Source organism: Parasteatoda tepidariorum, chromosome 2 (assembly GCF_043381705.1).
Source record: "Parasteatoda tepidariorum isolate YZ-2023 chromosome 2, CAS_Ptep_4.0, whole genome shotgun sequence".
Classification (NCBI taxonomy): Eukaryota; Metazoa; Arthropoda; class Arachnida; order Araneae; family Theridiidae; genus Parasteatoda; species Parasteatoda tepidariorum.
In genome coordinates, this window is record NC_092205.1 from 52456425 (window position 1) to 52479852 (window position 23428).

Consider the following 23428-nt stretch of genomic DNA (forward strand, 5'->3'; position numbering starts at 1 on the left):
GCTTCTTGGTCTTCCCATAGAGTCATAAATGCAGTAAAATATGCAATATTTTGGTACTGTTGGACCAAACTTTTTTTCTTAATGTAATATTACTTGAAACAATACATTACTTTCAAAAAGTTTTAAATAATCAACCTAACTCTACTCTAATAAATAATTTAGAAAAACTCTATCCTTAGCATTACTTGATACATTAAATACTTTTAATTTTTTTTAAAGAAATAGTAAAAGAATTCTTATCTTGGCTTAGCATTACTTGCTTTAACAAACAATACAGTCCCTCTCGGTTACTGTGGTTTTTCTAGTTTTTTTTTTTCACCTTTACTTTTTCATTTACCGTTGGCAACTTTACGTTTTACGTTTCAAATTTGTTTTTTTTTTATCTTTCATGCTTGGCAAGTCTTAAAAATGGGGATCTATTATTGAGCACTTGAAACATGTGAACTCTAATTTTCTACTTATATATTTTCGAAGCGAATCGTTTATTTCATATTTATCGGACAGAGAACAAAGAGTTAAACAATAGAAATAAATTTAGTTATTTTTTCAAATCATAGTCTTCCACAAGAAACTATTTTAGGAACTTAACTATTTTTATTAACGATTTTTGTCAACTCATATCGCATGTTAAAATTCATAACTCATGCTGACGATTCTGTTTTATAATATTCATGCTCAGATATCAACGAATTCAAATTTTAAATTGAATTAGATATTTCTGAAATTGCAAGATGGGTTATAGATTTAAATTTAAACTCTGTCTTTAAATTTAAGCAAAGCAATATTTCTCTATTCCAGTTTAACACTTTCGAAAATTCACTTCTTTAAATTCCATTCACTTAAGCAAAAGCAACAAATGTAATAATTGCCACAGTCACATATTAGAACCAGTCAAATATATTATGTATTTAGATTTGTATATTGACTCCAATTTTAAATGGAAAACCCATATAAATAAATTAGTTAAAAAAAGCTGTGTTTTTTTAAATTAAACTTTACCATATCAAAAATAAAATTCACAAGAATTTTTGGAGAATTTTATACTATTCTTGGTTAAATTCATTAATAAATTATTGCGCTATAATCTGGAGTGGTTTATTAAACACCTATTATGTCTATTATGTTTATTAGATACCTATTACAAAACAAATTCGATGCCTTTTACGTCCCTTCAAAATAAATGTTTAAAATTTTAAAATTTCAACATCAAAACACTTCTGAGCCCAAGTCTGCGGGTTCGATCCCCGGCCAAGACACCGGATTTTCGGGATGCAGAAAATCTTCAGCGGCCATGTCGTATGATTATACGGCATGTAAAATATCCCTGGAGTACCTTATTGACTCTTGGTATTTCCCGGCAAAATTAAATTCCTAGTGCACTTTAGCGTCCAAATAGAGTCTCGGTGCTGCCATCTAGTGTGGCAGAAACTAGACGTGGAAATTAACACGGCCAACGATATCTCACCCATTGTGGTGGTCCTGAAAGAGTGGATATCACTTCTGGAGAACGCACTAAGTCTGCTCATCGGGAAGACTGATTGTGCAGCTCATAGGAAATAAAAAAAATTTAAAAAAACATCAAAGCACTTGTATTTTTAAATAAGTTAATTTACTTCATCTACGCCATAGTGCGCGTTTCCGTATTTTGCTTTTTCTATATCAAAGCAAAATAACCTGCAATGTAAAAAAGAATATATCTGAAAGAAGAATGGAATAAAATTTGTAAAACTCCTCGTTTTAACAAATAAACTTTTCATGAAAAAAATTTATACTTTGCTTGTAAACTATTAATATATTATCGATTTTGTTGCAGTATCTCAAAACATATTCTATTTATAAACTTACATTATATGAATTTAATATAGACGATATTATAATTTTTTTTTATCTTTAACAATAGCAGGGAATTTTTTTCCTTTTCTTTAACCTACTAAACAGATAAGTTTCTATTAATACCATTTAAGTATATATTTTTTAATTAAATATATAATATTTTATAATCATTATTTATATACACCATATGCATATAATCATTGCATAAGTAGATTTACATATAATTTGTGTGATTATATATTTTTCAAATATGTGCAATTGCAGTGCGCAAAATAAAAAACGGACTACCCTGAATAAATTTTGATCTAATGATCGGATCTTAACGTTCTAGGTATCCATTTTAATGGTTCGAAGAGGTAACCTAAAATATGCTAATTAGTTAGCTCATACGATAATTTAATTTGTGAAATCAGACACAAAAACTTACTTTCTTTGAATAAACATGTTTTTTTTTCAACGGATTCAGACTTTTGACCCTCAAAATACGTGGGGTGGCCACAATCTGAGAAATATGGTCCTAACAGTATGGTTAGAAGGGTGGCCAAAGTTTGAAGGCCTTAATATTAATTTTACTTTTTGAGTATTCCACTATATCTCGAGAGCTTTTTAAGCGAATAGAAAAATTTTTGCACGCCAATTACAAAACTCGTTTATCTGTAGAAAATTCCATGCAAAATATAACTTTTTGTAAAAAAATTTTTGATTTTTAGGGCATACAATTCTTTATATCATTTTTAGGAATGTAATTTTAAATGGCAAAATATAAAGTTAGAGCGAAATTGGTCAAGTAGCTCATGAGAAATCAAATTTAATAAAACGACTTTTTCAAAATTCAATTTCTCAGGAACTATTTGACCGATTTCGCTCAAATTTCGTACTTTACCATTTAATATTGAGATCATTAAAATTATGTTAAAAATTGCAGACCTTGCTATTCAAAATTTTTCGACTGTTATTAAATAAAATAATAAATATTTACTAATAGAGTTATATTTTGCATGGAATTATCTTTGGATAAGCAAAATTTTATAATTGAGCGTAAAAATTTTAATTCGCTTTAAAAGTTCGCGAGATATAGCGAAATACGCAAAAAGTAAAATTAACATTTAGAGGTTCAAAATTTGGACCACTCTCCTGACCAAACTTTGGGACCAGATTGCCGCTAGCTCCTGTATTTTGGGGGGTCAGAAATATGATTCCGTGGAAAGAAAGGTATGTTTATTCAGAGAAAGTGGGTTTTTGTGCCTAATTTCGTAACTTAGAATATCGTTTACAGTAATTAAATAGCATATTTGACGTCACTCCTTTAAACCAGTAAGATTGAGTTCTGAAACATGAAGATCCAATCTTTAAATTAAAAGTTACTCAGGGTGGTCCGTTTTTTCGTTTGAGCACTGTACAAGTTTCAAAATATATGTGTATTATGCTTATAAATATTTGGTAATTTTCAGTTTTCTACGTCGTTTTTTTTTCTTCTTTCATGCTTGCTTTTGTAAATTTTTTGTGTATTTCTATATCACCTGGACAGGATATATCCTCTTAGTGTTGAATATATGTTTATTTTAACTATTTTTGAATTTATCTATTTTCTGCTTTGCTTAATAAAATTTGTTTGTTTGTTTAAAAAACGAGTTCCTATCTAGCCTTACAAATTCATTTTATCAACCGTTATTTATCATTATTTTTTTTATTAATCCATGATATTTAAATATGAGTAAAAAATACTTGACCATAAAAATTGTATATATATATATATATATATATAGATANCTCTTCTTATATATAAATATATATATATATATATATAGCAAAATAAATGCAAAAAAACACGAAGAAAATTAAGAAAAACAATAAGTTTCATTTATTGCGCATAAGCTGCAAGTAAACAGATAAGTTGAAAATGAAGATAAGGCAAAGGAACATTACAGACATAGGAAAAAAAGGGGGGAACGAAAAATAATAATAAAAAAAAATAACAAGCAACTGGAAAGGAATAAAAAGGATAAATTTTTTTAAAAAAATCCGGAAAATAAAAGATATAATCTTTTCATCAGCCCACACGCTATATTGGATATTTTGATACAATATCAGAAAGCACTCTTTTTTGCGGATATAATCGTGTGGGCTGATGAAAAGATTATATCTTTTATTTTCCGGATTTTTTGAAATAAATTTATCCTTCTCTTTTCTTTTTTTCTCCCATTTGTTTGTTATTTTTTTTAATTATTATTTCTCTTTTCCCCCCTTTTTTCATGTCTGTAATTTTCCTTTTTTTTTCTTCATTTTGAACTTTTATATATATATTTATATATATATATACATAATTGTTATTGTAATTAGAACTGAAATGGGAGAAATAGCAAAATAGCATTAATATTTGCGATATCATTATTTTAAATAGTTCGTGAAAGATATCTCAACTATTGACGTTCGTGCAATTCAATCTATTGCTGTATTGAAACCTGATGGTCTATTAACGACACCAGATTTTACCTCATCAATCAAATCTGGTCATAAATTATTTTTCTACCAACAATTGTAATTCTATCCCTTAAACTTCATCAACATTGATCGATGTTGCTTGCTAATGATTTTAGCTCTATTGAATAAAAATTATAAATGCAATCAAAATAATGTGGGAGTATAACTTATTGTATCGCAAAGAAAGTTTCAGTGATATGGAGGTACTATTAACAAAAGTATTTTCATAATAATTTATTAAATAAATAAATAAACAATTTTTAAAATGCAAACAAAAATTTTATCTAGATAGAAATATCCTCAAAATTAAATTCGTTTTTTAATATTAAATAGTAATGAATTTAACTTATGTCAAAACAATTGCATGTAATTTAGATCATGTAATTTTTAAAATTAACAATGATAAATTTTAACAAACAATCATAAGCAGTATAAAACTTATTTTGTTATATATTCCTACATTATTGTGAAATGAAACACTTTAATTTTTATTAGAATTTTAAAATCACAATTAACAGGTGTTTCATATTATTAATCATAAGCAATATTATTATCAATGCTAAGTCAAAGCATTGGCTCAAATTTTTAAAAATAATTTTTAGCAACTATCATAAATAACAAAGACTTTATTTTATTATATACATACTCTTATATTATTGCTAATGAAAATCTCTTCCGTAAGAAAATCTGTTTCGTAATCTTATTCAGTAAGTGTAGAAACTTTTAAAACGGATTATTCATTGCACTATTATTCATTGCACTAACTGATTATTCATTGCATTTCTTAACACTTTACTTAAATCCAATAATGGTCCCATAATTTTAAGGAAAATGGTAATAAGAGTGCCCATTGTTTAATCCAAGAAAATAATTTGAAACTAAGTGTACATACAATCTATGTACTCATTATTAATTTTTGGGTTAATTTTTAGCTCACATGCTTGATGAGTGCTGACATCTAGTCTAAAATAAACTGTCTCTAAGCACATGACTAACAGTCTGCGATTTAGTGTATAAAATTGAGAAATAATCATGGTTACGGACGTAAGAAACAGATTGCTTCAATTTTTTGGTGCGTCACTTTAGAACTCACCAGCCCGGAAATATCATGGGCTCGAGAAACAGGGAGGCGAAACTTCAACCCGTCATTCTAACAGGAGCGAGAAGGAAGGGGTTAGCTGTTTTTTTTTATAATCTGTTACAACTGAGTAGGATATTTGGAAAATATATAAAGCTAATAAGAGACGTATAAAATTTATATATAGATGATATTATGGTTCTAAATTGAACCACGTGGTCATACTTTCCACAATTTACACAATGCTATTATTTCTTGTCTCTCAGAATGTAAAGACTTCAAATGGAAATATCCATTGCACTTTCTTGATTGACCTTTTACTTAAAACGTTACTTCCTGATGTGTTGAAACTAAGATATTTTGAACACGTATTGAGCTAATAAGAGAAATTTGCAATTCAGACGCAGCACTATGTTGCTGTCAAATAAAATTTTCGTGACTCATCGCATGAGACAGATGTTACAGAAAACGCGCACCCTTCATTTCACACATATACAATAATCAAAACATGCACATAAATGTTTAATTTCCTCTGAATGAGATAAATTACACTGAGCAACTATTACAGACGTTTTTTTTCTTATTCTAGCTGGCTGCGTTTATTCTAGAAACAGAAAATAAGTGAAAATCAAATAAACTGCTTGAGAATGTTCCTGAATTCTTAAATCATAAGCCTCTCTATTTATAGAATATAAATCCACCGAAACATCCGAAATTAGACTCTTTAATTTTAAATGTGGCCAATTACATCTTCTTTAATATCTGAAGACGAAAATTGGGCGTGTCCAATTCCATTTGCTTTACTCGCCTTAATAGGGTCTTTAAGCGGGAACAGTCATGCCATATTTATGAAGCAATCTTTCATACTTTAAATTATGAAACATATTTACCAAAATTCAATAAACAAATTTGTAAAGAGTTTTATTACTAATTACAAAATTTATGCATTTTTATATTGCTTTGGTAAAATGAGCAATTCAATGAAAAAATTTGTTTATAAATTAAATTCATTTTCATATCATAGCGTTTAATAATTGATTATAATTATACTGAGAAAATGAATATGGCCAAAACTGTTAGAAAACGGTGACCGTGTTTCTGGCTCTATGGAAACATCAAAAAGCTCGGTAATTTTTCCAAAGCGCTTCGGTCACGAGTTTGGTAAAATTAACAATAAAATACGGTTTTATAATATGCGATAAAATTTAGTAAATGTGGTAAAATTTGGTAATTTTATCGTGATTCCTTAGAGCATGGTATAAAAGTCATATATTTATTTGCTTAAATCTGATTTAAATTTTGCATTTTTCATGGTAGCAAGAATTGTAATTTTGAAAACCGAAAGTTCCGGTTTGTTACCATATAAAAGAAAAAATTATCGAATAAATGGTTTAAATTTCGTACATTTTTATTTTATTTACCAAAAATATATTATTGTTTTGTGATCAGAAATGTTATAACCATACAATATGGTAATTTTACCAGAATTTTGTTTCTCCCTTGAGAAATTTTTTTGCTGTCGAAGAAGATGTAAACACAACAGATGTATAAAACAATTTGAACTTTAAATATCAAAGCTGTTTGACATCATAAATTGTGGATAAAATCTTACATAATTTTATTTCTTATTTCAAAACCCTACACTTACATTTTTATCAATACTGTCCATTTTTGTTTCTAGCTAACAGGATTTGATGGTATAAATTATCTTTATATTTGCAAGATGTATCTTCTTCTCAAAAAATTTATTTAAATTTTCTATCTCCGTCTCAAAATTATAACTGCCATTTAAATATGCCATTTACCTATCTACTACTGTTGTTTGCGTTTAATTTGAACCAGTTACTTTTTCTTGTTTATATACTGCACTAGATTGCTTTCTAAAATAACTAATGAAAATCACATTGTGCATTCGAGGAATATAATACAAACACAGGATGTATTGAGAATCGAATTTATTTCTGGAATTATTTATTTATTTTCTGATGAAATGAAACAATCATTTGCAGTATTTTGATTAAAAGCCACTGTCTTTTAATTAAAGTATCATATCTTATACTATTACAGAAATTTTATTTCGATTAATGTACTCTTGTTTGTATATTTCGATAGAACTTTTGATTTTTCCAAAATAAACTTTCTAAAAATAAACTATGCAGATGCGTAATATACAAAAGACAATTTTATGAATGCGATGCATTTCCAAAATTATTCATTCAAAAACATATAATCTAGGGCGTATATCTTTCTTGACCGCACGCATCAATGATTTTGTTCTATTTTGATAGATCTTAAAAAGCAGAGAGATGGATAAATAGCATCGTGCTTAATAAAATATAAATGACTTAATCATTCTTAACTTTTCCTACGAATGTCGTTGTAAGAAAAATCTTCCATCTTGTTTGTTATTGCAATGTTAAATCTATTGCAATTTTAAATCTGACTAATATCTTGTAGTCACTGTTCTGTTATCTCTAAAATGTCTTAAGCTCCGCCACTGTTTCAACTTTGCGCTACATTTTGTTCTGTTGTTCTAAACTATAAGACTTAAAAAGACGAAATTGCGAAAGAGAGTAAAAAAATGTAAAAAGATTAAAAAATTCAGTTGTATCGATAGTTATTTCAAGAATTATAAACTGTTGAACTTACAGGGAAAAAAATACCAGCGCCACTCTGTGGGCCAAAGAAATGCAAATACTGAATTGAAATTTGGCATGCTGAAAGGACCTTTTTGTTTATGAACTTAGCATGAGTTTTTTTCATAATTCTAAAATGTTCGAAAGTTATTGCAATACGACGTGCTTTGTTGAGAATTTTTTCTCTCTTTTTCTACATTACATTACATTTCATTTTTGTAAGCAAAAAGAACAAAATTTAGAAACTTGAAATTATGAAGGTGTGTAGATAAATATACCGGAAAAATGTGGGAATTAAAATTCGATTCCTAGTATGAGAATCATCAACTATTAAACTTGCAGTAAAAAATCGTGATGGCCCGATCTGCAACTTGCAGAAAGGCAACATTAAAACTGAAATTTGATGAACTGAAATGGTAATTTTCATTTATGAACTTGGCATGAGTTTTTTTCTTCTTCTTTTTCTTTCTTTTTTTTCTACTTTCCAGTTCGTTCGAAAGTTGTTGCAATTTCAAGTGCCTTTTTTTACTACTTTTTGTCACTTTTTCCTTTTAAATCTTGAGTATTTATTCATTTTTAATAAGAATTTCCCTCTCGGATCTTTATCTCTCTCGGGATTGTTATTTTATTAGCTCGCGCTTAAGTCAATGCCAAAAGTAACAAAAACATTAATAAGTATAATTTTAAAAAAATAAGAGAACAAGGGATTAGATGTTACCTGATATAATTCTTAACATTTACATCGAAATTTTTAAAAATATGAAAGTTAAAGAGAGATAAAATATGTTTCCAATTTGAGCTGTTATAACAATAAGAGTCTTATAGACTAATAAAATTACTTATCATTCATTTCTTGTTGAACAAAACAATTTTAATTCCTTAGGTTAATATTTTTCAAGTGCAGTTGATTGCTTTTTAAATTTAGATATAATCATTTGTTATGACATGATTTACTATTCTAAAATATTTCAACATTAAATTGCAATAGTTATATATTTCATTAACAAAATTTTCTTTCCTTTTAGTGAAAAATATCAACATATAAGCAAATACTATGATGAATGAGAAGCATTCGCCGGGGTTAATTTACTTTTAGAAAAAGCTTTTATTTAAATGTATTTTAGTTAAATAAAATATTTAAATAAGCATTTACTATTTATTATAATTTAACCTAAACCTTTAAACGTTTCATCAATACTTTATTAGAAAAATGTCTATTTACAAATAAATTAGCAATAAACAAAAATGTGAAATTAAAAAAAATAATAATTTGCTCAACGTTCTCAGCACTATCGAATCAAAACAAATTATTTTACCTGCAATTCTAACCAAGATTCTGCACTCAATGTCCAAAAAACAAATGACTTCTCGAAAAATCATTTTTATAATGGATGTTTTCATTTAACATTCATAATTTAACATACAGGATGATCAGTAGTTGTCTTTCAGTACTAGTCTAGAAATGTGTCACGATGATGATGATTTATGCCATTATGAGGAAAATGCTGTTGATTCCTTCTCTCTTTATGATGAAGACAACAGCAAAAATTATCGAAATGGAAAAATATATAACTAATTATAAGAACACTTTCATACTTTATTATATTTCGATTCGGGTGCAAAATCATCAACTCAGGGCATATGCGAGAAACAGGTAAAACACTGTAATCAATATCCCTGCTATTTAGCAAATTTGCGTGATCAAATCCCTAGAGAGCGACTTAAATTAAATTTTAAGTACTTTTGAATACTTGAGAGCTCACTTTCACTATCATGTCTAGAGGTGGATTATACAGTGTTGCCACATAGCAAATGCAAAGTGCATGAATTCTTTTGTCACACCAGCAACTACAATTCAAGCCCGTCTTCCTTTATCTGGATAACATAATTTTTTATTTAATGGCCTCTCCACTTTATTTATTCACTGTAACTAATATGTTATTTGCTCAGTGCGCGGTATACTTCTTGCATCATGAAACAAATGATATTAAGGAAATGTTTCAATTAAATAAATGGAACAAAATCTTAAATTGATACTATTATTTTACATAAAAAATGAATCCGGAAAAACGAAATTTTTTATGCACAAATATTTTAAAGATTGTCTGTTATTTTCGAAAAAATTTTTACAGCGTTATTTGCACATTACTAGTACTTGTGCCCATTATTTGCACTTTTTAACCACATAACACATGCTTTTTGAAAGTATGCTTACTTATTATTTTACTCAGTTGTAGTTTTCCCCAGTGTGGTTTGCCATGAAAGTGATGTTCACCGTCTTATGCCTTACCTTTAGTATTAATAGTTTACCTTTGGATGCTTGGTCTTGCACGAAGGATCCCAGAACTTACACAATAGAAGAAATGACAAAATTAGTGTATGCAGTTGCAAATGATAAAGGAGTACCTCCAACTGTTATAGTAAATAGAATATTGAGAAAAGTGAGATACAGGCAAAGAAATGAAAAGGTAAGCCGTTGTTGATGATTTCAGTTTTTTCTTATATTTCATTCGGCGAAGTATATTTTTTTAAGACCACTGAACTCCGCTTAATGCTTTTTTCTTTATGCAGCAAGTTAGAAACTTTATTGCTAAATTACTTCAGGCCGCAGATGGTGACAAAGATTCGAATGAAAAATTTAATTTCATGAAAATACATTTAGATTGCTTCAATTGTTAATCTCTAAATTGTACTTTCATGATTTTTAAGCACACGCTGATCAGTTCGAATGAAAGTGATAGACATTATCGAACATTAATTTTGTAGAACGATTCTAAATTAAAGGACCATTGAAGACGCAGAGATCTCCAGAATGAGAAAAAGAAATTGTTAGATTTTTTTACATGGGTGTTTACAAGAAAAAGAATTGATTATTGATCATTCTAACCTTACTAGTTAGGGACAAAATTGCACAGCTAGAATTGCAAACAAGGAAATTTCAACTAGCAAGAAAAAAACTGTCTACGAATTGCACATAATGAGAAGAGACTTGAGTCATTAAATTCTCTAGTAAAAACAAAGCCTTAGTTTCGACTCAAAGTGAGAAATAGATATTTAATTCTTTAGATAACATTTTTAGTCTTTTGATTCGCCATTGTGTGTGGCCTATTTAGCATATTTACTTATGGCGTTTTTACATACCTTATTTTTTTGTATTCTCTAGAATTTGTTTGAAATATTTAAGTAAGTATGCAAGGTTATTAACGAAATTTAAATTGTATATGAGCAGTCTACAGCTCTAGAATAACTTTCTTAATAGATTTCCTTAATAACTTCCTATTTATTAGACTAATTGCTTAAATCAACTTATATAGAATGAATGAAAGGCTNATGAAAATATCCGATATTTTAACAACTTTCATTTAATTTTTAAGGCAAGACAAAAAAGCCAAATTCAACAGATAGCCCTAAAAGAACTTCTCAATAATAACCATCGACCTCCGCCTGAAAGTACTATAGACTTCATGATTCCTACAAATCAAGGATCATCCTCGATTATTCCCTCTCAGTCTTTACCTCCGCCTCTGCAATTACCTCCTACTTTTACAATACCTGCATCAAGACCAGTATCTCCATCAAGACCAGTCCCTCTATCAAGACCAGTTCCTCCATCTCGTCCTATGAGTCCACCACCCGGACAGTCCGGTATGCTGACAGGAGTTCTGTTTTCGACAGGATTTTCGGATCACTCTCAGAGTAGACAGCCATACCCACAACCATTTTATATTCCAGTACAAAATTTAAGGCCTCCGGTAAGCTATTGTCTGAAGTAAAATATGATAATTAAGATTTCACTGTTATTTGAAGACTTTAGATAAAGAATATGTTAGTGAGATTTAATTGAATAATGAGTTTCTGAATTCTTTTTAATTGAATAAAGAATTCTGTTGTTTTAGGATAAATAGACTCATTAAAAAAATGTTTATAAAGCAACTTTTTCCTTTGAAACCAGAATACTTCAAAAACTTAGTAGAGAACATTAATGTTTTATAATCATAGCGAAATGTAACATGCTCTTAAAATCAGAAACTTGAATACATCAAAATAAGTCTCCTAACAAATTCTTAAACTAAAATCTTTAATTGAGAATTTTTTGCATTTAATTTCTTTTGCGCGTGCTCACTTGAAAAACATCTTTAAAAATTTACGCTAGGATATAAATATATTTTTTATTTTATTTTATACCTAATTTTACCCACTAGAAGTAATATGAAAATATTTCTGAAGGTTTTTCTGAAGAGAATTTGAAGCTATTTCACCCATTTTTTAGATTATTAGCTATAGATACATATATATCCGCAACTTTTATTTTATAGATAAAATTTGCATCAAAACTTCTGAATGAATTCTGACAGATTTTTGCAAACTAAAGGTTTAATACAGCGGTGCCCAATTTCTTTTACGGCTACAGAACCCTAAATAATCAATTTCCTTTCAATGAAACCCCTACTTTATAAATTAAGTTTATTAAGGTAATAGTGAATGTTATAACCTATAAAAGACTATATTTAAATATAGTATATAAATTTAGAGATATGAAGATTTTATATTGTTTTATTATTAGTAAACTGAAAATATGCTTTACAACCAACAATTGAGCTCGATCTAGTTTAGTTATGAATATGTTTTTGGTGTACATACTATAAGCTGAATATGAATAAAATAGGACAAATTGTGAATTACGTCGAAATGAAAACTTAAAAGAACTGCTGAAAACTTTGAAAATGGTTATAGGGGAAATAGATTTTTTGATTAAATATATTAGTTATTTAATTTTGATTTGAAAAGCATAATAGGAAATACTAATGCAATGTCGTTAAAATGATTGTTCCTTTCACAATTTGTTCAATATTTTGTTATTAGAAATACAATATTTTTTAAAAAAAAGATACTTCTATTTCTTTGGCATTTTGCTAGAAATAATCTCATAAAGGCAACCGAAAGATTTAATAAATTATGAATTATAGGTTGGATCTAAATATAATCTGAGGTTTCAAAACTAATCTTTAGTTATAAAAAGTACGAACTCGCTGGACCCCTAGTGTTCCGCAGAACACCATTTGGAAACAGCTGTTTTTAAAAAAAAATACTTCCACATTTTCTTCAGAATTTATTCTCTATTTATGACTTCAAAGGATAAGCCAATATTAACTACAAAAAAGTAAAATATCCTCGTATATAGCCTGCTGTAGAGATGATAGGAAAAATGGGCCAGGATGTTTCAAACATATCAAAAGGGAAATTAATTTTCCATATAGACTTGGAAATGTTTGCAAAGTATCTGCAGTTATTTTTTTTTCAAAGAAAAAGAAATTTAAACAATCTTATGATTACTGAAAAATATAAAACTGGTTTCATATTTAAAAAAAATATGGTCACCATGCGTTTTTAAAATACACATATACAATGAAGATATTTATTTATTATTTTAAAAAATGATAACTGAGTCCCAAAGCATTTATAGGATTTATGTGAAGATTAGTATTTTCCGATTCTCCAACTCTGGCTTCATATTAAAACTTGAACGCTGAAATTTCTAAAAATACCCATATATGTCTAGAAATATTAATGAAATAATTCTTTTTTTTATAAAAAGAAGAACTTTATTTGTTCAAAAACATGCAAACTTCAGAGCTTATAACATGCTGATATGGCAGTTGGTGCTAATCGAATTATTATATGTTTTAAAATGCGTTATTTATTTAAAACTAGTGTCAATTAAAATTATTTTTCAAAAATGCCTACATACATGGAGAACAATTTTTAAAATGCTTAAAAAATCTCATTTGAACAATACCCATATGGGTCAAAAAATATTTAAAGAAATTCAAAACGAAATTTTTTCAATAACAGGTTGTCCAAGCGCTATTGTAAGAATGGACACTTTTTTTTTGCTCACGTTGTTCATTTGAAAATGATTTTCTTCTTTATACTCGTAATAATAAATCATAAGGGCTGTCATTTCTATTTTTATGGGATCAAAGTTGCATTTAATTTCATTTTTCTGTGTAATCACTATAAGACTTGGATAAATAGTTCAAGAATTATTAACTATTAAATTTGTGGAAAAAATACCATTCGGGCAACTCTGCTCGCCACATAAATGCATATACAGAGTTGAAATTTGACATGTTGAAAGGGACATTCCCGTTTATGACCTAAGAGCGAGATTTTTTTTCCAGAAGTTATTGAAGTTTTAAGACCAGGACATTAACATAGTTACATATACTTTTCGAAAATTTCCCTTTCGTTGGACCACAAAAGTCCAAACCCGATTCATTAAAGGTGAATTTCGGATTCAATCCATGTGAAGGAAGCTTACCCATTAGTTGATCACCAAGTACAGGATGAAATTTGAAACAAACAATACATTCATGAGCTGTTTTTCTTGCAAGGTTCCTGCCATGTATTGGCCAGAATTTTTGTCGAACGGAATTCAGATGGGATTGAGGATCAAGAGAAAAATATGTTAGATGAAGAGGCAACATTATGATGCATATAAGCCTGTGCTTAGATGAGAAAATAATGGGAAATTTATTTTCAAAACTTACCTAGGAATCGGCTAATCGACCACCCACCCGTGATATTCCATCGGAATATAAAAAGGCACCCAAGGGCTTAAGGTGACAGTTAGTCGAAATATTACTTTTTTTTAAAATGATGCTAAATCAGCCGATCTCTTTGAACTTTTCAAATTGGGAAAGGTTTCTTCTTCAAACTTTAATTACTCCCTAGAAAGATGTCCAATATTTTCCTCCTAGGATTTTTTGCAGTTTCTAACAAACCTGTAAAGATAACTAAGAATTCTAATTCATTTAGTAATAACTATATAATAGAATTATTAATAATATTAAAAAAAAACAGTAACAAAAGTTTTCTTATTGAAAATAGCCAAATAGTGTCCAATAGTGATTTAAGTTCTTTTTCATCGTCAATGTCCGAAATAGTTTGCTCATCAAATTCGGTAAACTTTGTTTTTGCACGAAGCAATTTAAATCTGGACAAAATCACCATATTTTGCATGATGCAATGTTCTCGACGTTTAGGCCACGGTAAATAACATCAATTGGATTGTTGTCCGAAGATATATGTTTCCATTCATTACATTCGGTCAGTTCTGATATTTGCACAACCCGTTGCTTACAAATGTTTTAAGAAAATGAGGGGATTTTGTAATTCATGCAAGTGCTATTGTCGAGTCCGACCTTAAAGTTAACTTCTTAATCGAAATGTTCAAGGATTTTACAACCTTTTCCGTTAATTTAGATAGCAAAAAGCAAGCGCACAATTGCAATCTGGGTATGGCAAGAGATTTTATTGGAGCTACCCATGATTTACTGCTCAGCATTTTCGAAAAGGAAGAATTGTGATCCGAAAATATATAAATTACTGCACCAAATACCAACGAAGAAGCATTAGCATAACCATGCAATGATGTGCGATTTTATGTAAAGATGTTTCTCGGGATATCAACATTTTGTAATTCTGAAAGGATGGTTGCAAAACTATTCCACTCCTTAGCCAATTCTTCTAGTTGCGGATCATTCCAATCAATTTTGGAAAGCCACATTCTTTGCATTATAATGTTAGCCCTTGTGATAACTGGTCCAACCAAGCCCAAAGGATCGAATATCCTCGATATGTGAACATCTCTTTTATCATAAGACTCTTTCCTTGTAACCGTCACAGTATGCGTAAAACATTCAGCTTTGGGATTCCAAAAAAGCACCTGAAGCCTTTACGGAGTGCGATTGCAGTTGATGATCAAAACTATAACGTATACCATTCCGATTTTCATTACCAAGCTATTCTGGATGGTTGGCACACCATTTATGCAATTTCATGCAGCCACGTTCCAACAACTTTATAGACACGAACAACGCATATGCGTTTTTGGTGTCAAATTTGTAATTTTTGGAACAATCAAAAATTCCCTTTATTATTCGAAATTGTAGAAGAAATCTTATGATTTAATGTGATTAATGTTCCACTTATACCACAAACTAATTATGTTTTCTCTGTTTGAACAAAATTGTTTTCCAAAGTCAGATGTTATAAAATTCGCCGTAGAGCCACCGTCTAACAAAGCTCGTGCTTCAGTAAAATTATTATCTGCATTTCGAGTCCATAAATTAGCCGTAGATAAAATCGCAGTTTTATTAGAAGATGCCAAGCAAATTAAGCGAGATCATTTCCTTTGCATGTGCCGTTGACTCATTATTTCTCGAGAAGTTCGATTCAGTTTCACTTATAGAGAAGGATTAATGTTATTGTGATTAGTGGTGTCAGTTAACTCAAAAGTATCTGGTTTATCTAACAAGAATTGATGTTTTTTTTTATAACGCGTGGAACATAATTATTTCGATCTGCATTAGCTTAACAAATGATTTCCATTAAGAGATTTTAAAAAAATCTTTTTTCTTTGGCAATATTATATCTTTCATTAAAGTTCATTTTAAGAAAGGAATTACCTTTATAAATTGTGTGTTGTAAATTACAAATAACACAAGGTTTATAATAATTCGAATTTATGAATGAGTTTTGTGTTTTTTATTGCGTACAATTTGATGCAATATCATTTGAATTCAACATGAAGTTTTTGTGTTTATGAATGTTTCTTTTTTTATTTTGCAATTGCTTTTGTTTTATTTTTTATTCATTTTTTCCTTGTTTTATTACCCTGGTAAATTTTCCAAAAACTGACATCGCTTTTTGAAGAAATCAATTAAATTATCTCATTCCGCTAATTCAGAAGTCGTTAGTGGCATTTCAAAGAGCTTTCGAGACTCCTTGTCAATTTTTTGAAGAATACTGCGTATAAAAATAATAGAACTGAACTGTTCTAATAATAATTCTAGTGATTTTTTAAAATTTTATCTAATACAAGTAATAATGCTTGTAAATTGTGTAATTCAAAAGCAGATTCATGATTGATTTTTTCGAGATTTAAAATTGAATTAATATGACTGTTGACAAGCAATCGTTTATGATCATAGCGTACTTCAAGTCCTTTAAAAAGTGACTTAAACGTGTGTTTTGTTGTTTAAATCTGTTTCGCATTCCCGATCAAGGCCGATTGTAAATAAAATAATTTATGTGATTCATCAAGATCATTATGTGTGAGTTGGATGAGATCAACGAATTGAATTGCGATTTAAAATTATGCCAATCTTCCATATTACTCGAAAATTTGGGAAGAGGTGTATCAGGCAGTTTGATTTTAATATTGTTATCAACAATTTGAGGATTGTTTTCGTAATTTTCAACAACAGTGATTCTTATAGGATTTAGAAATAATTTCGATTTTTTAAAAGCTTACCTTTAATCCTTCGATCTCTTCTTCAATTGTTGATAATATATCCTCAATTTCTTGAAGTTCTTTGTCTGGCACAATGCGATTTAGTCCACACGTAGTTCTTCTAATTGAACTTTTAATATTTTAAAAGCGTTTAATTTAAATTGTAGTAAAATCTTATCTTCGATATTCTCACTTTTTGAAAATTCAATGATTTTTGTGACTTTAACTCGGATACTTCCACGTTTCCGATTAAGTATTCTAGAATCCGCCATATTCAAGAAAACAAGGAAAGTTATTTGTGAAAATGCGCTACTATTTCCCTGTTTAGTTAGTTTAAATTTGAGCCGCTTAGATATTTTTTTAATTCCTCTACTGTAGTAACGATTACTTATATAAATCGAAATTCGTCTCCAGTGAGATAAGACCAAACAATATTTTGTTTATCCATAAGTCGCTGAGGGATACTTCCGTATCCTGATCTGTTTCACCAACTACAATCGCCAAGGTGCCAAATAGATTTTAAACTTTAAATTTTTTTTTTTAAAAAAAGGCATGTAGATGCTTGCCCGGGGGTGGCTACGAGCTATAACACTTCGAGTTGGTCCCTTTATGTGATGTTTTTTTTTTAGTTTCTCGCTGGCCGCTGCCCGGAAGTTGCCAAGATTTGACGATTATTCTGCCACAGATCAGGATACGGAAATCTCGATCGCTGGCTACCAAAGGCAAATTAATGACAATGACTATAATTTTTTTCATTAATAATCTATCTACATGTTTGCAGATAACTTACACCATAGCAAGCTCCATTAAGAATCTTGCAGCCACGACTGGCTAGAGGGAGAGTTGAGTTTCAATTGACTAATTAAAGCGTTCTTCAGTTGAGGGCGCTGTTATGATATTAGAAATGCAACAAAAGCTCAGAGTAAGACCGAATACACTATAAACATAAGTTTTGTTAATATATTATTTAAAACTAATTAAAGCGCTAGGATTGGAGGACGGGTTATAGAAGTAGAATATTTAAATACAGTTATGCTATGTATTCGGCTTGGTTACTATAAAAGTTTATATGTTGCGCATGATAATTTTAAAAAGTGATTTAGCTGGTCGCCAAATGTGGCTAGTATTATTATATAGCGCATTATATTATTTTACGTCATCGCTGGTCTGATTCAATGATAAAAATTTTGAAGCTTGCTAAACTACAATAGAGTTCGAGTTCGCTTCAACCATATTATCAGACCAAGTTGAACCGTAGTATTGGCTTATTTTAAACATAATTATGGTCTAACTTGCATCAAAATAAAGTTCAATCTGGAGTCTAAATAAAATTGTTAAACATTATATCGATATCATGGTTCAGGATATTATTGTTTAACGTTGATTCAATTTTTCTAATATATTTAGACCACGATGCACTTTCTAAAGCATTTAAAACTTTTTTTTAACATGAAATGTATAGCCAGGAGTAACTGTCCGAGTTAAAAGTGGTGTAACAGATGGGACACTTCCAGATGTTGTGGTAACCTTATCCCCAATGATGACAATTGTTGAAGTTCTGAAACAAGCAGAAAGCAAATTTCGATCCTTATTGGGCATCTCATCATTATCTGAAGATGAAGTTATCACGTTCAGTCGTTCATCTATTGCAGAGTGTTATGTTATTGAAGGTTTTAACGGTATGAAAACAAATAGTAGAGGATACTGGAAAATAGTTGTGTATGACCGAAACGAAGAAGTAAGTATATTTGAAAAATTTACTGCTACATTTTTAAACGACTTAAAGCTTGAAGTGAAAACTTTATTAGCTAAATACTAATTAAAGAGCTTACAAGCAAAAACATTAATCATCTCTATAGAAATCATGAAATCAATTGTTCAATTGTTGATTGCTAAATTTTATTTTTAACATACATTTTAATGCTGACATATATGAAACATTTTTAAGTAAACATTATTTGTTTTGCTTTTATCATGCATTTTGCTTTACGATCCCAATATTGCTCTCTATTTTCTTAATGATTAACAATATTGGGTTCTTTAGAATGTAATTCAGTTTTCTTTTTCAACAGATGATTAATTGCATTTTTTTCACAGCCAATTTCACACTTTAGCCACATCATCGTTATATATTTTGACAACTGATATAGCGTGTCCTGCTTGTGAAAAAGTTCGAGTGATTCTGTGTTGCAATTTTTGGTTGGTCTCCTTTCAACTATGGAAAGTGTAAAGCAGAATTTCCAATTTATTTTACTTTTTTACCATCGAAAAGTAAAAAAATTGCTGTTAAAGCAAAGAAAATTCATCCGATGTGTATGGAGAAGTTGTACTGACAGAACGCCAGTGTGAAAATTAGTTAGTGAAATCTTGATTTGACAATTTTGATGTTGAAGATGCTCCACGTTCTGGAAGGTCAGTCAAAGCTGATGGAATCACAATAAGGTCATTAATTAATGAAAACCGGCGAATAACAGTTTGTGTGATGGCTGAGATATTAAATTTATGCAATTCAACCATTCGTGATTATTTTGAACGTTTAGGTTTGAGCTCACAGCTTGAAAGATGGGTTCTTTATGTCTTTTAAGAAAAGAAATTTGTGCCCACGCGTTAACGTCTGTGATTTGCTTCTCAAACGTCAAGAAAACGATCCATTTTTTAAGTGTCTCCTCACTGAGGACGAGAAATGGATTGTCTACATTAATGTTTCAGTCTCTACAAAATGTTTTAGATAGTGTTACCTGTACTTCAAACGAGAAGGTAAAAAATCACCTAGATGAATTTTTTTGCCAGCAAAAAAGCGAAACAATTATAAAAGTGGAGTAATACTACTGCTAGAAAGATGACTAAAAGCATTGTACTAGGATGGGCAATATATAATTCAATAAAATATTTATTCACAATAAGAAAATTAGCTTCCATTTTCATAAAAGAAGCGAAATTACTTTCCGAGCAACCCAATATTTATTTCATTAACTAAATGATTGAAACTTTTACACTCCGTACATTATAAAACTTTATTTTCAGATCTTTATTCTAGGAATTTTATTTTACAGCCATCAAGCTGTCACTTAGCAATTGTAGTACTGTCACTTGGGATTAACTATTTATGAATGAAATTTCAATTACTAGCACTCAACTAAAAAGTAATGTTATGTAGTTTTCAAATTTAAAGTATGAAAAAAAAGTTAATTCATTTATTTCTTTTTGATAAAAAAATTACCTTTTGACATTATAAAAATGATTTACTAGATAAAAATATAATATAATCTTATTGGCATATCTATTATAATATAATCTTGTAAAAAAGCATCCAAATCCTAGATACCCATTCAATTTACACTAAACAAACAGTTTTAAGGAAATTAGAATAATTATGGATCGTTTCAAAAAACAGTAAAAGCTACTCTGAATGGGAGTTATAAAAAGAATGATACTATATATATGAGTATGATACTGTATATATGAGTATATATGTGAGTATGATACTGTATATATGAGTATGATACTGTATATAAGTGAACGATACAGCTACTCAGAATGACTCTAAAGTTCTCTGAACATTAACTTAGCTACTCTGAATGAAAAAAAAATTTAATCTCTTTTAAAGTTTCGATACACTGAATGAGCTTATTTTGAAAGCAAAAACTTCAATTTAAACGTATTAAAAAATTTCAGACCCCAAACTTACTCTTTAATTGAAAATATTTCTAATTCAATAAATTTTCAAAACAAATAATTTTTATAGGAAAAAAAATTATGACAAATTTATTACTTTATGTATCGAAAAATTTCTAAATATTTCTGAATATTTCATAACAGCATAAAACTAAATATTCACGACTATTTCATAACAGCATGAGATTAAAATTTTTTGTCCAATTCGTAGCAGAATCCGATTAAATTTTGTGACTAATTCATTGCAATATTATACTAAGAAGTCACGAATATTTTTCGGTCCCATAAATTCGTGACAGCATGTGAAAAAAATTCAAATAATTCAATTAAATCATCCAAAAAGTTATCAAATTAACTAATTCAAAACAGCATAAGATTAAAATGTCATTGCTAATTCGACAATATGAGACTAAAAATTATGATTAATTTATAATGGCATGAAACTAAAATTTCAAAAATAATTCAAGAGGACATGATCTTAAGAATATATGGCAAGTCAAGTCAGGATTATAAGAGACTAACAGCTCATTGCAAATTCATGACTACATGAGACTAAAAATCATGACTAATTTTCAATTATATAAGTTTAAAAATTCCTGACTGATTCATGACAGCATGAGACTAACACTCATGATTAATTTTTGGTAGCATATGTTTAAAAACTTTTCACTGATTTATAACAGCAGGAGATTAAATATTCATAAATAATTCATAGTAGCATTCCAGATAGCAGGGTCTGTTATCAATACATAGAAAATGTATTTTCATTTTAATTTGGTTGGCATGGAATGGTTGACTAATTAATCCTTTTTTTTAAAATTTAGTAGAAATATTAGGATAACAAGCTTGTTTCTTTGAAAATTAAACAAAGGCATGCAAAAAACCTTACAAAAAATCTTATTTTTTATCTTTTACTACAAACCTTGTTTTTGCCTTTTTTCTTCAAGCTTTGTTCAGGCTTTAAAATGTAATATTTAGTTTGTATTGGAGACTTGATGATTAGGTGAACCTTCACTTTTAAAGTGTTTAGAAAAGCATATAGAATCCCTCTCAAATCAATCGTGTTTCAGTGATGGTCATAAAATCTATGAAAAAGGCCTTGAGGTTAGGAATTTATCCTCGGTTTGTTTCAGAAAGCTTTCTACTCTTAATTTGTGAATGATGATTCATCCTCGATTTCAGAAGATTTTTCTAGCCTTGTTTTGTAAAAGCAGACTCAATCTTGAGATAAAATGGTTATTAATGCAAGCTTAATACCAACCTCATAGCGCGCTAACTGGCATAGTTAAATTTAACATTGTTTAAAGCTTGCATGATTTATATGCTAATCTTTAAGAATTCTTGTTGGGCTTTATGATGCAGAGCAAGGACTCCCAAAATAGTAAATGCGCCAAAAGCATCGGTAAAGTGAGCCAAAGGATGAGTTTGACGATGTTCCCTCTTGCTGTAGGGGTTGCATCCATTTGGGAATCAGTCGAAGCGCTGCCTGCGTGTTGGGAGGTGACTAGGTTTTGATATGACGCCCTGGTGAGTAATCTTAGCTTCTCGCCCCCCTTTTGTATTACTTAATGTTATGCTATCAATATGTAATCAAGAATATTTTAAATCATTAAAATTTAAATTAACTTTAATTTGTGTAATATAATTTTAACTCTAATTAACATGATACAAAAATCAACCTTAGATGCATATTTGGGAGGAAGATTAAAATGTCCTAACTAGTTAATGACAGCATAAAATACAAATTTAATTTGTATAGTTAAGTCAGTTCTTCTTCTTACAGGTAGTTTATGATAGTGTTTGCTTGCCTAGCAGAAATGAAGTACCTGTAAAGCCTGGGATGACAATCACACTCTTATATTCTCTTGTATAATCATTGTATCTCATTTGCATCGCAAGTTACTACTCTAGGTCCTTCAAATCGTGATACGTCAACTTTTTTGACATAGAAATGTATATATATCTTTCGATGTTCTTTTGTCTTGAATGTATTGTTTATTTGAAAGTTAATAAAACTTCAACATGTTTACTTTAATAGATTTTAGTGATGAGCAAATGAAGATAAGCAGCATTTTTGTGAAGTTAAGTAAGTTAACTTTAAAGCTGTTAACGATGGCCTTGTCTTCATTTCTTGTCCACAAGATTTCTATTAGTGAAACCTTTAAATGACTAAAACTCTACTTAATTGTTCCCGCACTAGTGGTGATTTAAATTATTTCTTAAAGAGAAGCTTCCTGATGTTGCTTGTTGACTATTCGGGGCATTTTTCCATTCCAAAACCCCAACAACAATAATTCTAAACTTAAAACTTGGAAACTAAACTAAGTAAAATTTCAAATTTAACTGTATAGATCTGAAAACAAGAATTTAAAGCTTAACCCCGACCCGCCCCCGTCAGGGGGCATCTGGAGAATACTGTAGACTCGT

The 23428-nt window shown here is 29.4% G+C and overlaps 1 protein-coding gene across 1 annotated transcript in view; it reads left to right on the forward strand.

Moving 5' to 3' along the window:
* Window positions 1–23032, forward strand: part of LOC107446299 (uncharacterized) — a 40344-nt gene extending 17312 nt beyond the window's left edge. The window contains exons 2-5 of the mRNA XM_043041220.2: window positions 10260–10496; window positions 11403–11780; window positions 18789–19064; window positions 22785–23032. Of these exons, the coding sequence (XP_042897154.1) occupies window positions 10287–10496; window positions 11403–11780; window positions 18789–19064; window positions 22785–22874 (954 nt within the window). The 5' untranslated portion in view covers window positions 10260–10286 and the 3' untranslated portion in view covers window positions 22875–23032. The remainder of the gene's footprint in view (window positions 1–10259; window positions 10497–11402; window positions 11781–18788; window positions 19065–22784) is intronic.
* The last annotated feature ends 396 nt before the right edge of the window (window positions 23033–23428 follow it).